Source organism: Bombus pyrosoma, linkage group LG9 (assembly GCF_014825855.1).
Source record: "Bombus pyrosoma isolate SC7728 linkage group LG9, ASM1482585v1, whole genome shotgun sequence".
Lineage (NCBI taxonomy): Eukaryota > Metazoa > Arthropoda > Insecta > Hymenoptera > Apidae > Bombus > Bombus pyrosoma.
Genome location: NC_057778.1, coordinates 11379861 through 11404056, shown reverse-complemented (window position 1 = coordinate 11404056; position 24196 = coordinate 11379861). Strand labels below are relative to the sequence as shown.

General features: G+C 35.4%; 1 protein-coding gene and 3 long non-coding RNA genes across 12 annotated transcripts in view; 1 reads left to right on the top strand and 3 right to left on the bottom strand.

Annotated features, from left to right (window-relative positions):
• Window positions 1-10113, bottom strand: part of LOC122570634 — a 175058-nt gene extending 164945 nt beyond the window's left edge. Inside the window, exons 1-4 of one of the 5 annotated variants that reach the window (XR_006317864.1) lie at window positions 8504-10113; window positions 7723-8416; window positions 7205-7267; window positions 1668-4645 (exon numbers count right to left, since the gene is read on the bottom strand). This is a non-coding gene — a long non-coding RNA (uncharacterized LOC122570634). Of the gene's footprint in view, window positions 1-1667; window positions 4646-7204; window positions 7268-7722 lie in introns of those variants that run through there. The other 4 variants (XR_006317866.1, XR_006317863.1, XR_006317867.1 and 1 more) reach the window with 4 other exon arrangements.
• On the top strand, window positions 921-24117 carry LOC122570632. 5 transcript variants are annotated; one of them, XM_043733208.1, is made up of 9 exons: window positions 921-1099; window positions 1226-1369; window positions 10120-10256; window positions 10635-10788; window positions 11238-11326; window positions 19250-19393; window positions 20029-20283; window positions 22870-22960; window positions 24011-24117. In XM_043733208.1, exons 3-8 carry the CDS (start codon window positions 10157-10159, stop codon window positions 22950-22952), a joined length of 825 nt encoding a protein of 274 aa, XP_043589143.1. In that variant the 5' UTR covers window positions 921-1099; window positions 1226-1369; window positions 10120-10156; the 3' UTR covers window positions 22953-22960; window positions 24011-24117. The 5 variants fall into 5 exon arrangements, with proteins under 5 accessions (XP_043589143.1, XP_043589141.1, XP_043589145.1 ...); XM_043733206.1 differs by lacking the exon at window positions 1226-1369 and having other exon boundaries at window positions 930-1099; XM_043733207.1 differs by lacking the exon at window positions 921-1099 and having other exon boundaries at window positions 1119-1369.
• Window positions 15424-19243, bottom strand: LOC122570637. The gene is made up of 2 exons (XR_006317869.1): window positions 18197-19243; window positions 15424-18046 (listed from the first exon to the last, which is right to left on the bottom strand). It is a non-coding gene; the product is annotated as an uncharacterized LOC122570637 (long non-coding RNA).
• LOC122570636 lies at window positions 20166-22863 on the bottom strand. Its single transcript, XR_006317868.1, has 2 exons — window positions 20447-22863; window positions 20166-20344 (listed from the first exon to the last, which is right to left on the bottom strand). It is a non-coding gene; the product is annotated as an uncharacterized LOC122570636 (long non-coding RNA).
• Window positions 24118-24196: the final 79 nt, after the last annotated feature.

The following is a 24196-nucleotide window of genomic DNA, read 5'->3' as shown; positions in this document are numbered from 1 at the left end:
TAAGAATATGATCGTTCGTTTAACGATACGAACTGTATTATATTCTTTATTAATTGTAAATAGTGTGCCAGTGGCGAAGGATCAGATGGAAAATAAATGGTTACATTATTACCTGTTAAAAAATAACTATAATTTTCCAAACAATTATATTCGCGGTATAAAACTTGTTCTTATAGCGTTGTAATCGAAACAGCATCGTATTTATAGCATTATATTTATCGATTTGAATGTTTTTAATTAATTTTATACCGATATCATGATTGATACGTGTCAAGTACGACAGCGCCAACGATGTATTAATAACAATCTCTGCATCCACGTGCGTTTTCTTACTCTCTATCTCTATAGTTAACACGTATTAATCTCTAGACATTTTACATTCCGCATGTTCGAACCTGAAAGCATTACGCAAAAGGATGACGGAAACAACGTATGTACTTGCTATACGAAAGCGTATTCTTCGAACTGCCGAACCAAAGCAACCGTGTGCAAATTATTTTTAAATGTTTAAATTAAATTTAAATGTTCCCTCATAAATTCTCGCCACTTGTTTACAACTATGAAAATCAATCAGTCAGCTAGTTCGTGCATTGGCACATCGCGAGCAAATATATAGCAATCGAAGATAAAGTCGTTCGAATAAATATTTACGCGTGCGTCTTTATATTTCTTTAATAATAATCCTTAAAGAGAAGCCAAACGCCATCGATCGATACGTATTAATTAATACGTATTTAATACATATCAAAAAGCTAAAAACATCCAGATATTCGTACAGTGGAAAGAAAGAAAAAAAGAAACGTGTGGGCGAACGACGATCGTGAGGAGGCGATCCGCGGTAGAAACGAGCGAAGGAAAGGCTTAGTAGACGGACGAAGAGGACGAAGAGGAAGTTTCGATACGGTCGCGGGTCGACCGATCGACCAATCGCGTAACGTTGGCGGGGGTTGAGCCATAAATGTCGCGTGGCGAGCCACGGAAACTCGCCGACAGGTCGGCGCCACCGTACCGACGCTCGGTATACTAGTCTACATTTTTGGCGGCAGCCGCCCAGTCTAAGGTCCAATCCCCGAACCGAACGGTCGTCCGAAATACTTAGGTAAAAAAGGGCTAATTTCCAATCGACCACCGCACACCGGTCGACATAGTCGAGTTTATTCGCCAACTTTTTTTCGTTCCACTTTCTTTTTCTTCCTTCTCTTCTACTTCGATTCTTCGTTCTCAGCTTGCCGGGAGAAAGAAAAGAAAACGAGAACAAGTTGACTTTGTTCGAGGATTTTAAACGATCGCGCGACGACTTATTTCGTTGGTTCGAGAGAGAAAGAGACAAAGATCTGGACGTTAAGGGTGGGAAAGAGATAGATAAATCGTGAGTGCGACACTCTATCTGGCTGAACTGATCGAGGACGATACCAAGAGGAACGATTCGTTCGAAGAGGAAAGATCGAGGATTCTCGTCCGTGTGTGCGCGCCAGTGTAAAACAGGCCGAAAAATAGGAGAGAACGCCTGACTGGACGTGGGCCTGCCTGCGCTTGTCCTTCTGCGTATATTTAGTAGGAATTCGCTCTTCCATTAACCTAGACTGCGCTGTTCTAGTACACTTACACTCGAGTCTGTAAATAATTTTAGATTGTATCACCGGTTCGTTTCATTCACACTGGTACGTGTGCTTTTTAAGACTAATTGATGTTACTAACCCACCAGAACGAGAGAAACTAATTACACTGTCGACAAATTGATGTACACAGTGGCAATTAATCTTGCGAGGCAGAAACGATCGAACCATGGGACCATTTTATTATGTCGATAAATGTCTAATTTCAATTTCTAGTAAGAGAACAAAGAAATTGGTGAAATTACATTTTTACGAATGATCGTTGAAGTCTCGTTGATAATAGAAAAGATGATCTATCTGTCTGTTTACGCCTGATGTTTTGTACAATGATAATACATGCATGACGATGTTTGTACCAATCTATATGTAGTAATAATCGTATCTACGATATTATAACATTGTATGTTTGCGTGTGGTTTAATAACAAAACAAAATATGTAAAATATATTTCATTGTCGATCTTTAAAAAAACAAAAAAGGAACACTACGATATATGAGTAATACTATATCGCAAGTTCCGAAGAAAGAAAAACAGTGATATTATAACAAATGTTTCATTGTAAAGTTCTATAAATCGGTTCGATAGATTTAGATAAAATGAATGACTCAGTGCGTTCAACGATCGATCGATCGATCGAACGAGTCGTAAAGATACAGTCGCGAACACCACCGTCCCGAATCAAAGTTCTAATTTCGTGGAAGCACGTTTGCAATAGTTGGCGCGACTCGCGTCTCGGTTTCTCTGCTATCGCATACCAATTCGAGGCAGACCGATCGTTTGCTGCCGCGTGCTTCTCAAAATGTAGTGGAAACGTACAAGGCACAGACATCGATGCTCGAGGTTTCTCGTACGCGTGTGCCAATCATACAACCGAGAGAATTGTTTATAATAATTGGCAGCGATTTGTTTGGCAGTTATGTAACGCGCCGCGGCGTGCCTGTCGGGATAAAAATATCCGCGGGATGCCGCCAAGTCCGACGTGTCTGTTATAGCCGCTCCCTTTCTGCGGTTAAAACGCGAAACACTTTTTTTTTTTAATATATATACGTTGCGGTAAAAGTGCAAAATTTAGCAAATTAGATCCTTGCAGAAACAAACAGATCGTATAATTAGAATTCCATATTCGTAAAATATCATTAATATTGTCCATTCGAATAACAGACGTTCATTATACCGACCGAAATTTCGTTCTATTAAATGAAGTTGAGATTAATAGGATTTTACTATTTTACTATACGCAGTATTGATATTCATAAACCGACACTGTCGATTGTCTGATAAATTAAGGATAATTAGCTTTCTACAAAATGTGGGAATGAGAGCTGGTCGTCAAACCATATTTTTCAACCTTATTTGGTACTATAGTACAACTACTTAGCATAATTCTATTTCTACAAATTCTAGGACAGTGTCGAAGCACGCGAAACACACTTTCCGAGTGTCGTCTATTCCTCACAGACAGAAGTTAACGCGTTAATAAAAATCACCATGCTCTCTGATAGCTTTTGAAACGTTTTCAACGATTGTTTTTAGGAAATAGTCGAATACTCGGAGTAGCTTAGGAACCTTTTGCTGGACTATACCTCGTTCTCATAGAAGATTATGGCTAATGGAAATATTAGGATTTGGAAGTGGGAAAGCAAGTTATTTAAACGAATAATGACGTAGAAAATGCGCAGGATTGTAAGAATTTGTTCAGTGCTGACGTTAGAAAAAGAAGTTGCGAGTAACGATACACTGTCGTAAATTTTTGGGACGATGTAACGCGTATAAAATTATAAACGGCTAAAGTGACACGCTCCAGATTGCTCATTCTCTTAATATCATAGAATACGTCACAAGTGCCAAGAGGCGCCTCGCGCCGCTTGACGAGCTAAACTACGCGTCTGACCGAATTAAGGCGTCACTACTTTCGGCCACATCGGGCTAAATATAACGCCGCAAAAAGGCGACTTTCTAGTCGTGACAAAACTTCGATTCTGAATCAAAACAATTATAATCGACGTCCGTCATCCACGTTTCTCTGTTCTCCTTATACTTATTAAATTCGCGCGATTTAAATCGAATAAATTTTTAAACATGTTAGAAGACTATAATAATCAACCTTATACCTTGTAAAGTTTATATGCTATACAAGTATTTTCTCCATCAGAGAATAACATACATTTCATATCGCAAAACATATAAATAAGTATCCGGGTCTGAATTTCTTAATTCCGAAAATTTTTTTTTTCAATATGCCGATTATATAACAAGCACAAATTTCATTCTACAAGTTGAGGGTTAAATATACTGCGTTACTATCATCCTTGAAATGTTGTTTATTTTTTTCTTAATATTAGAGAGCGTGGTCTTGAAAAAAAAGAGAATTAAACACATTTATCTATTTGTTCGATTTGTTTCATAGACAGGTCCAATATTTATAAGCAAACTCTAATTTACTTCGTGTTTATCACTTGCCTCGTACTTGTAATTATTTTACGTGAAATGGTTTACTTTAGTAGCAGATTTCGTTTGTCTGACCAATTGTACTCTGAATCTACTTACTACGTTCCTACGTATCTATACAGGTTTCTGTATGGTACATCATATTCTGCACTATTTTTCATATAAATTTCACTGAGATCTCGTTAAAAAATTAAAAGTGCTAAACAAATACTCTAACAAAAGAAAATATATCAACGATACAAATAATTTCAAGCGCAGTGAGATTTCTCAATTAATTATTCGTTGAAAATACCAAAAGAAGATACTAAAGTTTGGTATCTCCATCGAGCTAACGTTATTGATTTCTAAAGAGCTTCTCTGAACCTCAACTCGAGCAGCGTTAGAGGAAACTTTTGATGTGTCCAGACGTTTGATATTTTCTGGGTTAAATGGTTTCTAGCGTTTCACCGCAACGTGTCGAGCTGGCTGTCTTCGGTTGATAGTTAAAGTTTCAACATTGAAGGCCGATGTGCGAAAGTTTCCTTTGCCTCTGTTACATTCTCGTTTACCCTTCATCGGATCACGCGAAACCGCCACATATCTGAAAGAAGCACACTTAGAAAATTCGTTCTCTGGCAAGTTTTCAATGTGAACATAATTTCTGACGACGCCACTACGATCGCTAAATTCGCTTCCTGCTGATATTCTCATTTAAAATTGTACAATATCGCTGAAAGATTTTCTCAATATTTTTCTCTAATTTTTGAATTACAATAATATCGGTGGAATACAATTTTTAACAATGAAGTTTAAATATCGTTTTAGCGATGAAAAATCTCATTTACAATTTCTTTAGAAATATTTTTCTGTTGTTTAATAACAGTGAAACCTAACTTCTGTGATGGAATTTAATTTTTCAAATTCCACTTGTATAAAGCACGCAGAAAATACTTGTTTTCGTATTAGAATTCCGTCGTCTGACTAATGACTGTCTGAATCTCCTTACATAGGACATTGCACTAGTTGATAGTACGAATTTATAGATGTTAAACTTTCTAATAATCGACCTATGTAACATAACATAATTCAACATAAATACCTCGATACTTAAAATAGCTGATCGTTTGTTCGCTCTTTTACGATCGGTTCATTGTTCTATGTAAATGTTTCGATTGAAATGTACAACGAATATACATACAGCCTAAAATTAGCTACGACATTACAAACCCTGTATCTATCTATTGTGTAACAAAACTAATTCGAAGGTAATAAGAAACGCGAGACATTCTCATGAAGCGTACTGAAAAGTGGCGACCTATCTAGAGAATTCGTAGATCACAGTTAAGCCTTGAACACTCTTAACCGTGATACATTCTGACGCGATCGTTCTGGCAGGGAACAATGAAACAAAGAAGTAACAGGTGTCGGGGCACCTAACGCTATCAGCTGTCATCGACGTTGATCCACGTGTTTGGCCGGTAGTCTGGCATACGTCTCTGATTATTCAGTTCCTAAAGGCCGTCATTTAAACGTGTATTACGCGTCCACGATGACGCACGGAAGTGGAATGCGCTGGGTGAGGACCTAACGCGGTTGTAAGCCAGCAAACGAAAAGTCACACCGTGGGCCGGCACGTATTTTCAGTTTTTGGACCTACGCCCCGGATGATTTGCTTGAACCCGTCTTGCTTATTTTTAACAGTCATCTAGATTACACGCGTGTTCGTTAGATAGAAGAGTTGGGCAAAAGTTATGTTGAAGAATAAAAAGATAAATTCGATTCGTTGGTTAGTTAATATTTATAACCGGAATTTAACAAAACTTCGAGTTACTAGTTAATTACAGGCAACTAGCTTTACGACTAAAATGATAAAAACTTGACTATGAAAATTATTTGGAAGGATTTAGCGCAAAAAATTAGAACATGGGAACCTTTAGGAAATTCCAAACAAGTTCTCAAAAAACTTGCTCGTTCCTAAACTATCGTTATTATTAGAACGCTATATTTTTTATTTACCATACTTGCTAACATTCTAAACATTACGAACCATATAATACTCTTTTCATCTTGGATATAACTAAAAAATTTGCCATCACTGAATTACCCTGTAGAATCGTTCTTTTGAATCTCCGTTTCTTGCATATATAAACATTCTCCAACTATCAGATATCTTCTCAAACAGGAAATTAATTCAAGCGAATTCTGAATACAAGGTATTTCATCTTCAACTCACTCAGAATAATAATTTTCCTTCATATCCACTTTGCAGGTATATAAACTATCAAATTATCGAAACACTCTTAAACAATAAACTTTTAAATGAGTCGAGATGATCTTGAACGATTTGAACAAATAAATTCTCTAATTAGCCGCGCATGGAATCCTATGGACCGAAGGGTGGGAACGTGTTGTTTTATGGGTCATTATCGTCGTCGCGGGCATAAAGGAGCCCATTCCGATGAGGAAGGTGCGGGGGGGTTCGCGAAAATCGGTCAAAGTCAGCCAGAGACTCGTCGACTATGCTGCCTTCGCACAGCTTGGATGTCCACCTGTTTCCAACTAAAAACGGACCGGGGCCCGGGCAGCCTAAATATAGCGACCGCGAATCCGGGACTCTTACGTCACGACGCGACGCGACGTATCATTCCGCGTCCACGACCACCGAGCTTTTTCTTATTTTCCCTTTTCCATCCGCCACGAACGCGTTCGTAAATGGTAGAAAGTATAGTACGATGGGAAGTATCGATTTGTTACTAGATTGTTGTGTAATATAATGATTAGATTGTGGATGTTTATGCATTTATAGGAGATTTAAATACATTATGCAAAAATACCATACAAGATACCTTAAGGTCTTATTGGAACATCCAAAGAGCGAAATAAATTTCTATCTAGGTTCATGACCTGCATTTCTTTAATTGCAGTCGAGTGATGAACGTCGTTACTGTTCAATGAAATCGTGTTTCAGTCATTTGAAAATCATAATTCATTTTTGTATACTTTAATTTATCAGAAAGCTATCATTATTCACAATCTATTATTTCATTTACTGGTGAAAGCAAAACAGATTAAAGTACAAAATATTAGCTTTAACGCACGCAATACTTTCAAATTTGTGGTATGTAATAATAATCTACCAAAAAATGGAAATTGCACATACCCTTTCCTGATTGCATTCTGTAGACTGCAACACTGGCTCCATTGATGCAACCTGCAGAGACACCTGTTAGTACGATACAATATTATTCGTTGCTCTATTTTATCTTACGAAAAAGAATTATATATACGTACATGCATACATACTAAGATACTTTCCGAATTACATCATAGATGAATTTCTCATCATAAAACATTTTGAATGACTATTAATTATATATATATACATATATGTTTGTGCAAATAGGACAGAGCAAGGTATCGACTTTCATTCGAAAGAAAAATGTTTCTACTTTTCATATACATTAAATCATATTAATTTTCTTATTCTCGTAATAATATTAAAGTTATTACCATTTAGAAAGCTTTATATTGAAATATACACAAATATTTAACAGTATAATATACATGATTGATATAAATTTCTACTCAAATGTAACAAAATTGCATACTATGAAATTTTCATTACAATTTTATTATATTTGTATCTCTTGAGCAACAGGTATATTAAAAAACAATTACCTTTGGTAGATATTACTGATTTTGCGTATGGTTTGTGCCATTTGACCGTTAAAAACTCAATTAACACACTACGAAAAATTGCACTTCACTTTTGTGGTCGAAGGGTCAAGCATCGTTTCAAACTCAGCCTTGCAAACTTCTGTGAAACAAATTTTCATACGCATAAATTTTCAAATAACACAAATTATTATTCGATACTAAAATGCATTATATAATTCTTTTCTTCGGTAGAAAAAAGAATTATATTATAAATTTTCAATTTTTTGTATTAATTTATTGCATTAAGTACAGAGTCGTACTTTAAGGTTGGTAACAATTATATTGTAAGATAAGTGGTGCCAACTTCTTCAAATTATGAAAAGAATCACAGCAATAAAACATTTGTTTCTAAAACAACTTATAGTAATCAAATAACACAGTAGCTAATTTATCTGCGAATTTTCACGTCTTTACACAATTATATAGGTTTCTCATATCTAAATGTATATCCCAAAATTTGTTAAATACAGGATTAGTCCCTAATATACACAGAGAGCAAAAAAAGTATTTACATATTATTCTATTTAGTAATTATTATAGCACTTATCTTTTTTATATCAATTAAATAGATCCAACTATAGAAAATTACTAAGGTATAACAATAAGTTTTGTATCATTTAGTAATACTTTGATACGACGACAAAAATTTGGTACTCTGAAAATAAAACGTAAAAATGCTAAAATAAAAATACGTACAAATACTTTTCGTAGCCACTATAGATATAAATAATTCTCCAAATACCTGATCGTAATTCTTAATGGAAACGGTTCGACAAAGTGCAGAAGCATTCATTAAGTTTCGACGTTCCATTCGATTACTACGCAGATAATAGTTCGGTGATTAACCAAACTATGTAATTACGAGGAAATTAACTCGGTCGCTAGAATCAGGCATTAATGGACGACCGTTGATTTAGATCACGTATTCCAAATTTATTTCCGATGACCTTCGATCGCTCTTGCCGAGAATGAAATAGGAATACATGCGAAAGCGTTCGGATGATCCAGGCCGAGTATGAAGTGCGCGCGTTTCTAAATTTAGCGGCACCATTGCGTCAACAAAAAGAAAAGCCGATGCTCCTGTTTGTGTCGCAGTCCTCGATTGGCTGATCCGAGGAATGCCGCAACCAATCGTAATACACGTAATACCATTCGCTATTCGAAAACGGGACGAGTACGGGCTTTTCAAATACGAGCACCAAATTCGAGCTTTCGTATTTTATTCAATGAAACATTTCATTGATGTTTAACGTTTCTATCTGGATATATATATCTATATACCTAATATAATATTATATATAGGTATTATATTTAAAAATATATTTATGGACATTGGCAGATGTATTGTATAGAGCAAAATTACGAAAAAATAAGTTTATAAATTTTAAATTTTATTAAATATAAAACGTAATACGCTAATGTGATTTTCAACTTGGCACTAGATGGCATTATGTATTAATACCGAGTAGTATGGTACAAAGTGTTAATGAAAGCTATTTTTTACTGCCAGTTTTAAATAGTAGTTGTAAATATATATAATTATAAAATCTGGTTTAACAAGAATGATGAAGAAATCGACCGCGAAAAATTGTGCCCGCTATATTTAGAAAGCGACAGGATGCCAACAAACACCTTTGCAAATTATCGTCCATAAGTTTCTTATTTTTAGCGCGTTTACTGTCTGCTAGCATTACAAGCCCTAAATTTGTGGCATTATTATCCTTGTACTTGTTAGATACTATCCCAGATATCAAACAGGGAAATTTTATCGTAAATATAATCTTAGTGAAAACATATATTTTACGGCGCTGTTTTTTTTTTATGTATTTCAAATTTAGAAACTCCTTGTTGTTTATGAGATCGATTATACACATACCGTTATATTTACAAATTTCCGTGAAAACTGTATTTCTAAGAAATTGTAGTCTTCTATTTAAGTTTATAGCTCTTCGATATTTCTAGCGATCTTATTGAGAAATATTATATGTTCTAAACATTTGAAATTTGGCACGCTGAAGTATTTTAAATTTGAAATATCGAAGACATCGTATTTTATAATTAACATGCACTTACGCAATGTTTTCTCTCACCTTAGACATTTATTGTAACCATTTTTATTCCGCAAATGATTAACTGAAAAAAGAATACGTAGTGTTACATTAATTAACGATTAATCTCTTTCAGAAATTGCATTGTCGCTAACATATAAGATTTATACCAACGAAGAGCAATTCCTATATCGAATCTGAATCAAAATCGTCGATCTTTCCTCCCTGATGCGAACAAATGAGATCATCAGATATCTTCACGCGTTGAATTATAAAAACGCTAAAAGTAATCTACGTTCGTTTATTTTAGCGAACGAGTGTGGTTAGCAGTTCAGTAGAGCGGCAAAATGGACGCGCGCTTTAGAAGCAATCTCGACATGATCGGGCGCAACGAGCCCATCACAAGGAAGGCCAAATTCTGGCAGAGTTATGTTCGAGCCTTAAAAGGTACTCCTTCATGCATTACCTGGAATTAAGAATTTTAACGCGAACAAACTTTAACTTGAAAGTTTAAACTCGCCTTCTATTTAAACTCGATCGTTGCTGGAAAAAGTTAGTTTCTCTTCTATCAGCTTTATGTATATTTAATTTTTATAATATCGAATTCCTTTTGAACGAGATCTTACTTCCTTTAATTTCTTTCGTGCTTCTCATTGCCTTCTCACTTTTTTTTCAAACGAAATCACGTAACTTCCAAATTTTGTAATAATTGAGAGATTTTTTAAGGATGTATACTTGTCGCAATTTGTCTTGTACAATACTTTTGGTATCGGTGTTTACAGAGGGCTAAGAACGAACAGCTTATAAAACTATTGCTGTTTACAGGCACCGACGATATGAGAGCCCCTGAACACACGCACAGACCTCGCAGCATTTTCCGCTCAGATTATCCTGAGCTATCCACCTCGTGGCCATTTGGAAAGTCTATCTTTGAAACCCCCATCCATGCGGCTGATCGCATCAACGTTCCTGGATACAGGTAAGATTTCTTGGAGTACCTTTGAAACTCGTTAACTAACAATATTTCAATCGATGCTTAAGAATAGATACTTCGCTGAAACTTTGATAACATAAATAATTTAATTAGGTAGGCAGGCCGCTCGTGCGATAAAAGATAAAAGAAAGATCATCTTAATGTATTTTTCACAATAAGACTACTGTACAATACATCGTCAAATGTAATGACGAACATTTTTATAGAATAACCTTATGGAATGTTGCAAAATCTCAAAGTCGATGTAAAAGATATTTCTATTATTTCTACACTTGAGCAACGACAAAATGATCGACTATGTTCTTACGATCAGGCAATAGCTTTACAACGATTAATTTATTCGAATAATTATCTTGAATAATATTATTTATCATCTTAAATAATAAGACGAAGCAAACTTTTTTTTTTATTAAAGTAAACGTTATTCCCTGAAGGTACCTGCCCGTCCACCGTGAGATCTACGGTTACACACCGAGGCAGATCTACCCGCATCAATACAAACCTGTAGAACGCTTCATCCCCGGTACGTACTAAAGAACTCTGAGCAAAAGTCCAAACCAAAGAGAGTGAACGACGTCGTAATACCAAATCAAAAAAGTAATTATAAAAACCATAGAAAAGATCAGACCGAAAGAATCGAGAAAGAAAAAGAAGCGCGAAACGAAACGAAAAGAAAAGTTTGGAAAGTTTAAACGTTGTTGTAAACACGCGTCTCGAACGTTTACGAACGAGAGAGAAAATATAATTATAAAAATTCTAGTGCCAAAAAGTAAAAAAAAGAAAAAAAACGGAAACGATAAAAAAATACGAATGAAAGCAAAAAAGACCTGAGTGAGAACGAAAAAGAGAATGAACGAAGAAACGCATGAGAATGTGGAACGAAAGCATTATCGTCGTTGAATCCAATTAATTAATTAATTATAACCGCTCGTTCTCGGAGTTTTCTTCCTTTAGTTGATAATTCTTGTCAAAGTTCTTGTCAGTAATTTGTAATCAGGTGCTTTTGGCTTCTGCCTGTTGGATAGACGAATAAGTTAAGATAAAAGTTAAAACTTTGAATGTCGAAAATAAATAAACGAACGAAAAGGAAGGCTGTAAAGACACAGTAACTTTTGTCGGGGGTGTAAATATTCGGCGGTCCGCGAATATTTCCCTTCAAGGCCTTTCTCAGAAGCCAGAAACGCCACCCTGGAGGATCCGTTTCGTATCCTTATGAAAAGAGCCCTCCACCTTTGCCTGCACTCCATCGTGACTAAAAAAGAAACGAAGTGAAAATGAGTAAAAAGCGAAGCAAGGAAATTGAAAATATACATATATGGGATGCTCCTAATCCTTCGAAAAAAGAAAAAAAAATACCTTTGTATTGTTATGTGTCATCCCCATCCGACGTGTGAAATGCGTATGCACTTTTGGATACGTACGTGTTTTGAATTTTTTTGAATCGTATTTAATTCACCTCGAGTTCATATTTTATCTACAATCCGTGTCTCGATACCTTTTCTCTTCACGTACACAGAACCATGCCATAATATGTATAATACTAATTTACTCTAGTCCGTACACTTTGTATCTAAGTTATTATACTTATAATGTCGCTATACGAAAACATGCATCTATACATACGTATAAAAATATATATATAATTATGTTAAATATGCCTCAAGACTTGTTTGCCTCGCGATTATACGATTCATTTTTCTTTTTCTTTTACGCCTTTTGACATAGAACGCGTAATGATTTTTCTGTTTTTAATAAAAGGAAAGTAAAAGAACAGTTCGATTATATGTGACTGAGGAGCACCTTGACATCCACTGATGACCGACGCTCCCATTGGTGTTCGCTGGTGTTCAATTAATTACAATAATTATCTTTGCATCAGAGATGGGCTAGAAATAATTTTGGTAACCAATTAATGATTAACTCGGTCGTGGTGATAGACATGTTTGTTAGAGACTTATGTATTATTCAAGCGTAGATAGCATCTGATTGAAGATCATGGTATCGATATAACAGATATAATTTCCACATCGCACGTTTAATCGCCAACGTAACCGCGTTGTTGCATCTCTTCGTGACTAAATAAATAATAATACGATACATACGTTTGCAATCGAATAATCAGTGAATAATCAGTTTTAATAAAGAGATAGCAGTACATCTATCCAACGAATCGGTGTGCTATAGTCTGTCAAAAATTAATTGGCCACTCAAGGCTGCTTCGCAGCACCAGAAATAGCACATGTCGGCACTAACGCGTGTTTCTTTCGCATAATTACGCAGCTATACTATATTACTATATCAGAACGACATAAAAATTCCTAAATGTACAAATATGTAACAACGTGACATAGCTCAAACGATAATTGCTTTCAGTAACAGAAACTAGACACACAATGGGGTTAGGTTATTGAATGGCCTTGAGCGATTAATTAATTTTCGTCAGACTGCAGATAGTCTACGTATACGATTCTCAGTAACGATAGCGATAATAAACTAAACTGTAAATAGTCAGTAAACATAATGCCCATCTCTATTTTGAAAAAAACTACAAATTTAAACAAAAGCGTGGAAACATTAAAACAAACTAAACGTAGAAAGTGTCGACGTATACTAAGCGATAGCAAGCTCGACCGAAGCAGCACAAAACCGTGAATTAACAATTAGATTAATATAATTAATACCATTAATACGATTGTCCGTTAAAAATCGGTGGATGTCTCTCGTGTTGTTCGATGTCGTCAACAATGGAAGTGTCGATGGATGGAAATGGCGACGATCAACGACCGAACGACTGACAGAAACGTGGCCAGGCATCATGGATCATCGTTCATCGATCACACGGCTCACTGATCTCTTACGCTCATACGTTTTGTTCTCCATGCCTCTTGCGTCGTCCGAGAAAACGAAACCACCACCACCATCATCATCATAATCCACGTTGCTCGTCGTTGTCCAGATAAACGAGAAAATATCTGCGAGCTAAGCAACCGCCCGTTAAAAGGGAACAAACGAATCGCATGCAGCTCTGATCCTAATTTCTTTCCAGGCACTAGACCCAACAAGTGGCTTTTACTCAATCGCATCGTCGATTTGAGCGACCTTAGGCGACAGCAAATTGCACGACACTGGCAGACTAGAGAAACTAAACAGCGAAACACGCTTACTACAAAAGTGCGACTTCGTCATTGCATACGAAGAAAGGATACTGACATCTTGCGCGATACTAACCTACTCACTATAAACTAATACTAAACTATACCCGATACGCTCTCAATAACTGTGATTAACGATTAGTATCTTGAGCTTGGTAACGTTACAGTGAAGTGTGATATTGATAAAAATTGCAAGTTTGTTTATTATCGTTCTATTTTTGATTATTATCGATGATCTTCACCTTAGGAGAAATAGACGCGATAGAAAAATATTTGACTTTTAATATCGAGCGTTCGTACAACTGCAACTGCCACAGATCAAGATATTAATTGTTGAGACATTACGAAGTAACCCTTGACATTTGCTTAATGGTACACAAATAATATCGTCCTTATCCTAGAATTTACATTAACTGATTAAACTAGTGATTTCTTCGTTCCGAGTGGTACACTATCAACCAAAAGTACTTACCTACGTAGTCTTTACATTTTACCATTCGATCGTTTCATAAAAAAAAATCCCTATATAAAATTACTTTCACGCGTGACCCTTCATTTATTAGGATTAATAACCAATCAATAATAAGTTGATTACACGTACGAAGTATTCTCACCAAATTCTTATTCTCCATAATTCCATAATTCTATTTTTCCCCGGTAGAGTTTCTAAAATCAATTTCGCACTTTACGTTCATAGTGTACGATGAGCACGAATCGTACACAAAAATCAGATCCAAGTATACAGTTGTGTATGGTAATTTGCTGGAATCATGCAAAGCGTACTTAACATACTAACAATATGCCCGCGTCACGTTTTTATCCCATTTCCCTCATCGACACGAAAACGAAAGAAAGAAACGAAAGCAACGATTTCACACATGCGCACGTGCCTGGATTTCTCTCCATCGATGTGTTCAGACGATCGTCGAGAGAATGTCACGACTACCCACGGTTCTCGAAAGCATGGGAAAGGAAATATGATCGAAGCCATCTTGAAACAGTGGCCAATGCGACGGATCGAGAATACAAATCGCTTTGTAATAAGCACGAGAAAGCTGCTACACACTGTATATGCATATGAAATTTCCAATAAATTCAAGTGACTCAACGATCGAACGTTTTTTTTGGCTAATAATTTTTCAGCGATCGTTTTTTACTACTCAAGATACGGCATATTTTTATTTTTTCGAGAAGCGCTGCTATTGAGAAGAATTTCGTTTTCTCGATGTTATTGATTTTATGCTACTTCGAGACAATTTTTCTAATTACACGCGGGCGAATATTTTTTCAAATGCGATATTTTTCGTTGCGTTTCGCCAGGAGCGTTGCCCTCGCCAACGCTATTTTTGATTTTTCCTTTTTCGCTGTATAATCGAAGGAACTTTTTGTCTTTTCACTTTTGTCCACGACGGCAAACGATATTTAGGACGTGTTAACTCTTGCAGCTGAGGTGGAGGTCGCAGTTTGATTACACTAATCTGGATCGAAAAGAACGACAGATGAATTAAAGAACAAAAATAAAAGAACGATTTGGATAGGTAATCGGAAGAAAAATATAGAAAGGAAGAGCGTATGACGGCGATTCGATCGTAATAATTGCGGTAGAAGGCTGAATTCATCGGAGAAAAAATAGTCGTGAGACTTATAAATAGAAGAAAAATGAAAAAAAAGGAAAGCGAAAGGAGTGAATAAAAGGAAATTCAATATGGCCGCCAAACTTGAAAAAGCTGGAAATTTTCTCTCGACGCTTGCGCGTTCTAATTTTTTACCATTGATCTATTCGATCCAATATCGTCACTTATCTCCATTCGTTATTCAATTTCTTAATTTTTATATTCGTTATTATTATATTATCACAAACGAAGACAAAATGAAGAAAAGAATCGAATATAGGAGATACAAGGACGATGTGGAGCAATTGACCCAAACATTCCAATTAATATATGCTTTACTACGCACGCGTATTCGAAGTATTCTTTTCCTCCGACTAACAAGCGATAATTAATTTCAGCTAGATCCAAAAATTTCTATCTTTTTCAGGAGATGGCATGTACTTTTTTTCTTCTCTCTCAATCCGATCCCTCCAACCCCAACCCTTTACCTGCTTATCAATTATAATACCGAGTTGGTGGAAAAGTAACGTTGATCTTTGATAGCACTAAAAGGAACAATTTCAAATAGTCACTATTTTACAATAAATAATGTAACAGATTCTAAATATTATGATAAATCCCATTTCATTGTCTAATCTTTGCTAAAAATTACGTAGATGGAAAAGATACAAATAAATTTGTTAAAAGCAAAATCGATATCTTTGTACGAAAATTTCATCGACCTAGTCTTTGGTCTAAGTTGCAATCGTGTATTTAAATATACGACGAATTAATCGAAATGTTATTTTAAAAAAATTGCAACAGAAAATCACACCTATCGATAAGTTAAAGAATTGTTTAACGATGGATTTGTATCGAAATCAACTCAAAGAATGCAGCAGAAATTAAGATAGAATAAAATCAATGAAAACAATGAAATTGTGTAGCAATCGCTTTGCTCTTCGTTACTTCTCCACCAACCAAATATAATTATAATTCTTTCCTTCGACAGTGACGCATTGATTAACCGGATTAAAGTAATTTTCGAACTAGTAGAATCGTAGCAGTAGATAGATAGCGATATAGATTCTGTAGAAAAACTCTGTAGAAATCCTTGTAGAAAAGACCTGTGTTTCGTGCAGTCTTGATGATGGCCACGAGTTCGTAACGATTAACAGGAATAACTTGTACCTCGCGGCGAATTTCTAAGTGTATTGCGATTCATTGAGCGACCGGCGAGCAGTGTAAAAAATGAGATAAGAAAATTTTTAGAAAATATCTGATCGCTCTTTTTTCCTCTCCGTTTTTGGAGAGTACGATGCGATTTTTTGAGGCGGTATTTTTCACCCCCCACCAGGTTAGTATACTTTTTTACACGTTACGTGGCGTCGTGTTACATTTCATTTCTTTCTTTTTTTTTTCTTTTTTTTTGTGAGAGCGGCTCGAATGTTTCGTTTTTCTCTTTTAGAAGGAAAGAATCGTGCTTCGATAAGCTTTTATCATATACATCTACGGCTTGCTACGGATAGGTGAAACACGCACGGCTTTGAAAGAACACCCAAAAACGGGGACAAAACCCTTGTGAACCTTAACTTGCATTTTTGCCCTCCTATTTATTCGTTTTTATCGGATTAACAGCGAACGGAACACGATGCATTAATTAAGCTTGTTACTATCTTTTTAGCATAGGGTGTTTTAGGTAAAGTGTCAAATGTACTATACGGTAATGAAAAGAGTTGAATGTAACTCATTAATCTTTCCCATATAATTTATTTTTTATTGTTTTTACTCTATTTTAACTATTTTACTGCAACACCTTAGAAGTAAGCTTAACAATAAACAAGATAAACGACAGCGATATGTACATATGGTACATGTAACACTTTTAGCTGCAAACAGCTAATTAAAGGAATTTCGTTAAATCGCTTGAATAATTATTGTATCAAATTGTGTTATATTCTTCCTAAAACACCACTGCGTCTTTTATTAAAGCCACGTACCAACAGTGCATGACACTGCGGCCTGGAAGATTAACAAAAACGCTGCTACTAACAAGAGAAACATCTTTCTTTAAAGAATATGTAGATGCTGAAAGCTAAAGTACTAAACCAGAGAAAATGAAACGCAAATAAATAATAGTTGGGCAGATTCCGGCCAGATTCGCGACGAAATCAAACCGATGGTACGCACGGTTTTTCACATTAGGTGTCATTTATCATACGTAGATTGTAGCATACGATAAACACATAAAACGATTCATCGGAGAAAGACAATTTGAGGAGATGAATCTCAAGCCTCTCAATAGTTTAGTGACATGTTGTTTATGTGGACTTGTTACATTTCTTCATTCTTTTTTTTCTATAGAATATCATCGGTCCTTCTCGATGGAATATTAATCCTTCTCGAGTAAAAAAATGGATTCCATTCATTTTTTGATCAACGATTCGAACGAATTTAATCGTTATTTTAACTTTTTATTAAACTGTTTCGATACCTAGTCTATAAATAAAAAAGCAATCAGTAATATGATGAAATAAAAATTGCTTTGTGCAATATTAAAAAAAAAATGATCTTCCAATTTGCTAAATATTAAACGTTGAAAAATATTCTACACCGGTGTAGGAAGTTCTTCTTCAAAAAAATGATTACCATTGATCACAGATGTGTGAGATGTTTTAGAAAACTCCATCTTTTGGATATCTCCTTAATATTTTTAATTAGCTGTGTATCCTTTCTTTACTCGAAGGAATCTGCAAGCCTGTAACAAAAAGTTGAATTCGATTTACGATAAATCTGATTCGACCTTTTGCTTGTATTTTATATACATATTGAGTTCACGAGAGCATTTTGTACATCGTAACAAGGCAAATCAAATGAAAAGAAAATTAATGACTTCTTAAACGTTGAAATAAGATACGAATAATTCTTCGTTGAACTTGATTTGTCGAGAGATTTTCAATAAAAAGAAAAGCGCTCTTGTCACCTCAGTGTCGTTTGTTTGATCATGCAACGTGGAGAAATTCGCGCCTCGTCATCGATTACCCACGGGACAAATCAATATCTCGTGTAACGGTCGCGCGCGTTAAAAGTTCGGGTCACGTAATGCTGCGATTTGTTGAATTCTCCATGTTGCATAACTCTATCGATTGCATTCCTGTATAGGTCGAACCCTACAAACTGGTTGAAATAAATAAGAAAGATAGGAAAAGATTACATAAGCGAAAACCAAAAAAAAAAAGAAAATAATACAAATTCGCAAAATAAGAGAAGCAAAATATATTAAAGCATAGAGTATATTCTAACTATGATGATAATTTCTAGTCTTTAAAATCGCAACAGTAAGAAAAAAAGCAAATTCTGTCAGAAGAATGAAATAAATCCTATATAACTATTTTTAAAAGTAAATTTTTCCACTACGCTAGATACATGAAAAAGCTAAATTTATAATGAAAAGATATCCACTGTCGATTTACAACTATAGATTTCGAATAATATACGAATCCTAATAATAAACAGAAGACTTCTCGTGTATTTCGTGTACGCTTGTTCCCTTGTTGATGCCGGATAAAATTACCGGTGTGCTCGTGATTAATTATTTTGACCGAGTATCAAAAGATTCAGGGTCGGGAGGGGAGAGACCGTCAGGAATGCACGAAACATTGTGCAAATTTTTGTTTCATTGCCATAAATATCACGATACAGCGAAACCGTTCGACCCTGAGAAAGCTTGGGCCGATCATCTGAACCGCTTGGCAGACATCGACAGGCTGTATCCGAGCAAATCGCCTTTGTTGGCTCGGCATATTAGCCCTCCTCTCAGTACGAAACGATTGTTCGATATCCACGGTGAGTACTTCTCGTTGCTCGCCTTTCACTTCCTCTTTTCTAAACGAGTTTCTTCTTTGAGCATCGCGTCTCAACTCAGAACTCAAGAAAATAAGTGTATTTGACGTAATGAATTAACTGTCAGTGTGATTAATAGCGAAGAAGATTTTAAAGAAGATCGACGAGTCGTTGTTGTATCAAGTTGCTGTCTCTTTATGACATTTTATCGGGCACTTACGTGAACACTGTTACTTTGAATACGAAGATTCGTAAGTGGTACGGATTTTAATAGCGTCATGATTTAGCGCAATAGTTCCGGACATTAAAATTACAAAGAGTTATTACTTTCTTCTAAAATCTAAAACACATTCTTTTATCTCTCTTCCGATTGTCTCGTTTATTTCAAATTCTAAGTAACTGATTCTATCTAAACTGAAGTTCAAAACGCTATCTGACGTCTCAAACATACTGTTCCATTGAACAACCGACGACTCGCAACTTGTAATTTTTACTTTTTCATTGAAAACACTGACGTTTCTTCTTCTTCGTAATTTTCCACTCAAGTAACGCAAGTGTGATTCGTCAAATATACAATATTAAGCATCAAAGAAAAAATCCAAAAGGAACCTGTGAACGAATATCATTTTTAATTCCAGGTAACTTGGTGACCGATTACGATTACTTACCATCCTTCCCCTCGTTGTTACGCAAGAAGCCTTTGTTCGATCTTCTTGAGCCATCACCAATGGCACCGATCAGTGCCTTCACCAGAGACCCATGGTGGTACCCAAGCTTTGCTCCCTATATTCCCAACTATGCTGCGAGAGTTACCCCGTTTTATCTGAGGGACAGTTACCTCAGTCCTGTTAAACGTAGCTATCTGTGGAGCCGACATCCAATCAGGCCTTTCGGTACGTAATCGCTTTATCTTTTTACTGGCGACGCTTTCATAAACAAACGATCGCTCCTTGTCTGAGAAAGTATTTGCAAAAACACCGTAGTACAGGTGTAGGTCTAGCAGAGTTTGATACACTTCTTGGTTATTAAAGTAGTTCGTTTGTTTCAAATACTTACTTGAGAACTTCGTCCTATGAGTGATAATAATTAGAGTGTGGGCTTGTCTATACGAATTTGTATTTTTATGAACATAATTGAAGGAATGGAAATTATGTAGGGATTTATTTTACTCTCTGAATACTGTAACGAGTACTGTGGATACTTTATTTGAATATTTCCTGTTTTCTTTATTTTTCTCTTGACGTTAAAGTATTTGTTCCCCTTCTTATTTTGATATTTGTTTCGTTACGATTTTATTGGATTTATATCGTTTCATATGTGGTAGATGACGACTCACTCTGTCGAAAGAAATAAACGTTTAATAAGTGGGTAATAATTTCATGGAAATTACATTTTGAATACTTCTGTGTCGTATAAGTAACGAAATTTTCTCAGACAAAGAGCGAAAAACAGTTGAAAGCAATTTAGGATACCGCAATATATTTTAAGAATTCTTTTTAATTAAAGACGTTTCAATCATTTCTTAATTAAAAAAAAAGGAGTCAAATAAGAAAGCAGGAATTAAATCCTTGCTAATCTCTCTAGAGTTTGCATTTAAATCAATCGGAGCGAAATTTGCCTGGAGACGCTAATTAGTAGATATGATGCAATAAATTGCACAACAGAAAGAAACTACTTAAATTAAATAGGTTTAAAAATTCAGCGGTATCCCTGTTTATTGCAAAATCGAGGAAAAGTACCAAAATCTAAATAAACAAGGCTGTCCAAAAATTCCCAGACAGTTAGGATTTAGCTTGAAACAAAAATACAATAGGAAACAAAAGCGACAGAGCTTAAACAGGCAAACAAGATTCAAACAATAGTCTAGAAATTTTTTCACCTTACTGTACCTTTTTACGGTAAAGGAACACGCAACGTAGTTATCAATTATTTATGATATCAATGTGTTATCAACGTTGAATTATTTACAGAATCTTAAATCATTCCGAGTGAAAATTTCTTTCCGTGACATTCGATCGAGTGCTTTGTTACGTAACATTATAAAATGGGATTACGTCTGGCATTATCTGACCGATTGTTTACCATTTGGCTCGAGTACAGATACGGTTGCTTCAAAGGATAAACCGCAAAATTCATGGCGACACGTGCCAGACGCCAACTTCCGGATTCGAGCCAAGTACATACGTACATATTCCTTTCTCTTGGCAGACTCTAGTCAATTATTTAACGATTACATCTTCGCTTTGCACTCTATTAAAACACTATTATTCAACTCTGTCGCTGCTTTCGCAAATCGGACAGTCGATATCGCATAAAAGATTTATTACTAGAAACCTGTTGAAAGTGGTTTAAAGAACAATGGATTCTATGAACACAATGGAATCCATGATAGGTTGCAATGATCTGAATTAAGAACTGAGTATCGCATATTCTAGTTGACTCTCTATAGTTTATTAAGTTTTATAATTTTTAGGGAGAAAGAGAGAAATATTAATAAAAAGTTGTAATAACTTGGAACTTACTTATAGAAAAGCAAATTATATACGCGTTATTAAATTGCAAGACGCTCGGGTCAATAAACAGCCTGTTCTTTTTATAACAAAGGCAAGAGCGTTATGGTGAAACTAATACTTCCGGTACTCGCACGATTCAAATGTCAGGGTAATAATATCGCCATCAAAGAGGCGATATCTTCTTTGTTCATTCAATTCCCGTGCCCTATTTCTTCAACAGCATAATGATTCGATTATTACTGAAAAAAAAATTTCATTAAAAAAATTTAATACGAAAATATTTAATAAGCTTAGAACTAAGAAACTTTTATTCGATCTTGACTAATTTTTCAAGATTACTTTCTAATAATATCCAAATTTCTTTTTTGATACTTTCCAACTTGTTAATGTCGACATGTAAATTAGCGAAAGGAGTATTTAAAGCAATCAAATTCAAATATTTATTCTCGCGTATCAATGAAATGAGAAACGTGTGTGACGATAGGAATATTTAATTTAGCTTAAATCAATGGCAGAAACTGGAAATCGTTGTAAATGGTACTGTGCAATTGTTGCTGACTTCGCAGCATTGTTTTACCTCGCAAAGGTTTCACATTGATGCGAAGCCATTCACTTGCTAGATTTTCTCAACATTATATTGTCACGTGAACATGAGCCTCGATCGACCGCTATTTCTGTGGAAGATATGTATCTATTCGTATAAAATCTATCGATCCTAATTAATCAATCGCTTCAAACGTTCGTAAAGATAATATAAACATAATCAATAAGGAAGGTTGCATTCGAAAATTCAGTGGAAAATAATGTATAAAGATTCGAAAGCAATTGGGTAAAGTATCGGATAAAATTTAATAACAGAAAAAAGAAACGAAATAAAACAGGACGATAGTAAGAAAACAACTAGAAGAAAAGACTTGTTAGTGAAGGAAAGTGATATGCAACTCGAATATATCTGTTGTATTTCAGGAGACTTATACTACTATTATTCGAAGCCAGTTCCACGATTTCACTTTACCAGCCCGTGGTATAATAAACGTACCACACATTAAGAAACAAAGTGAGCGATAAGATTAAAATGTGGCCAAGTGTTTTGCATCCTGTTACCCTTACACGTTAATTCTGTGAACAAATAATAATCAGATGGAACGAATCACGTCATGCTGCTGTACATATTTCTGGCTACGATGAGATTTATTTATCAATTAACACGCAGCTAAACGTAACAAACGTAACACGAAATGAAAACGAAACAAGTCTTAAACGAAGTTTAGAATCATTATTATAGCTCGTGTTACCTGGGCTGTTCGAGCGAATGAGACTGAAATACATATATCGAACCTAACCGTGTCATCATAAGATCATATAAAATCACTCACCATTACTTTTTTTCGTATTTACAATACGAAACAATTCATGCAATTAAAAAAAAAAGTTATAGAAAACGAAGAATTGTTGCCAAACAGTGTCACACATCTTGTTTGTAATTTTGTACGTGACTTATGTGCCTGGATTTACAACGTCCCCTCTAATAGGTTATTTTTATTTGAGATACGCTCCTCTATGTACATTTCACTCGACTAATATGCATATCAATATACAATTGTATACATATCGACAGAATATCGAAGCATGTCCTGCAAACAGAAACTCCCGGAGTAAGGTAATAACAATAAACGGATCTTTGTTCACGATTTTTCAACAGCTACTCGTTTCCACAGACTCGTCGATAGTAGTTTGTGTTTGCAGAGAATTTCAGATCTTTTAACACATCAGCTTTAGATGTCCCGCGAGATATCGACGGACACCGGAAACACGATCCGTGTCGAAAACATTTTTCTTACCGTATAAAGAGACATTCCTTTCCCTCCCCTGTTAAAAGATACTTTAATTTTTACTACGTACGTGTATGTGTATATATACCTACTCTGTTATCCTAGCGTTACGCTTTGAGAGTTCTAGCGAAAACACCGTACTACATGTTTTCACGGATTTGAAAAGACTCGATGCTGGAGAACGTATATTTAAGCGATTAGAACTCTCGAAGCAACGTTCACCTTGTTCTAGATATGGATATTTGTGCCTGATCCATCGATCGATCTTTTTGCAGCTCACGTCTACTGATGACTGTGCCGCCCCGCATGGAACGCGTGATACGAAAATAAACGATGGAAAAAGCCAAATAAAGTCTTGAAAAAAGTTAACAAAAAAAAAAAACAAAAAAAGAAAGATGTGAAAGAGTATTTACATCGTATCCTACAAGCAACCATTCGATACCTATTTGCCTGATTATCTC

What these genes read in the sequence shown, in the direction of transcription:
- LOC122570632 (XM_043733208.1), top strand. Translation starts at nt 10,157, where the DNA reads ATGGACGCGCGCTTTAGAAGCAATCTCGACATGATCGGGCGCAACGAG. An exon ending in ATCAACGTTCCTGGATACAG is followed by an intron (nt 10,789 to 11,237) that starts GTAAGATTTCTT and finishes TATTCCCTGAAG; the next exon opens with GTACCTGCCCGTCCACCGTG. An exon ending in ACGATTGTTCGATATCCACG is followed by an intron (nt 19,394 to 20,028) that starts GTGAGTACTTCT and finishes TTTTAATTCCAG; the next exon opens with GTAACTTGGTGACCGATTAC.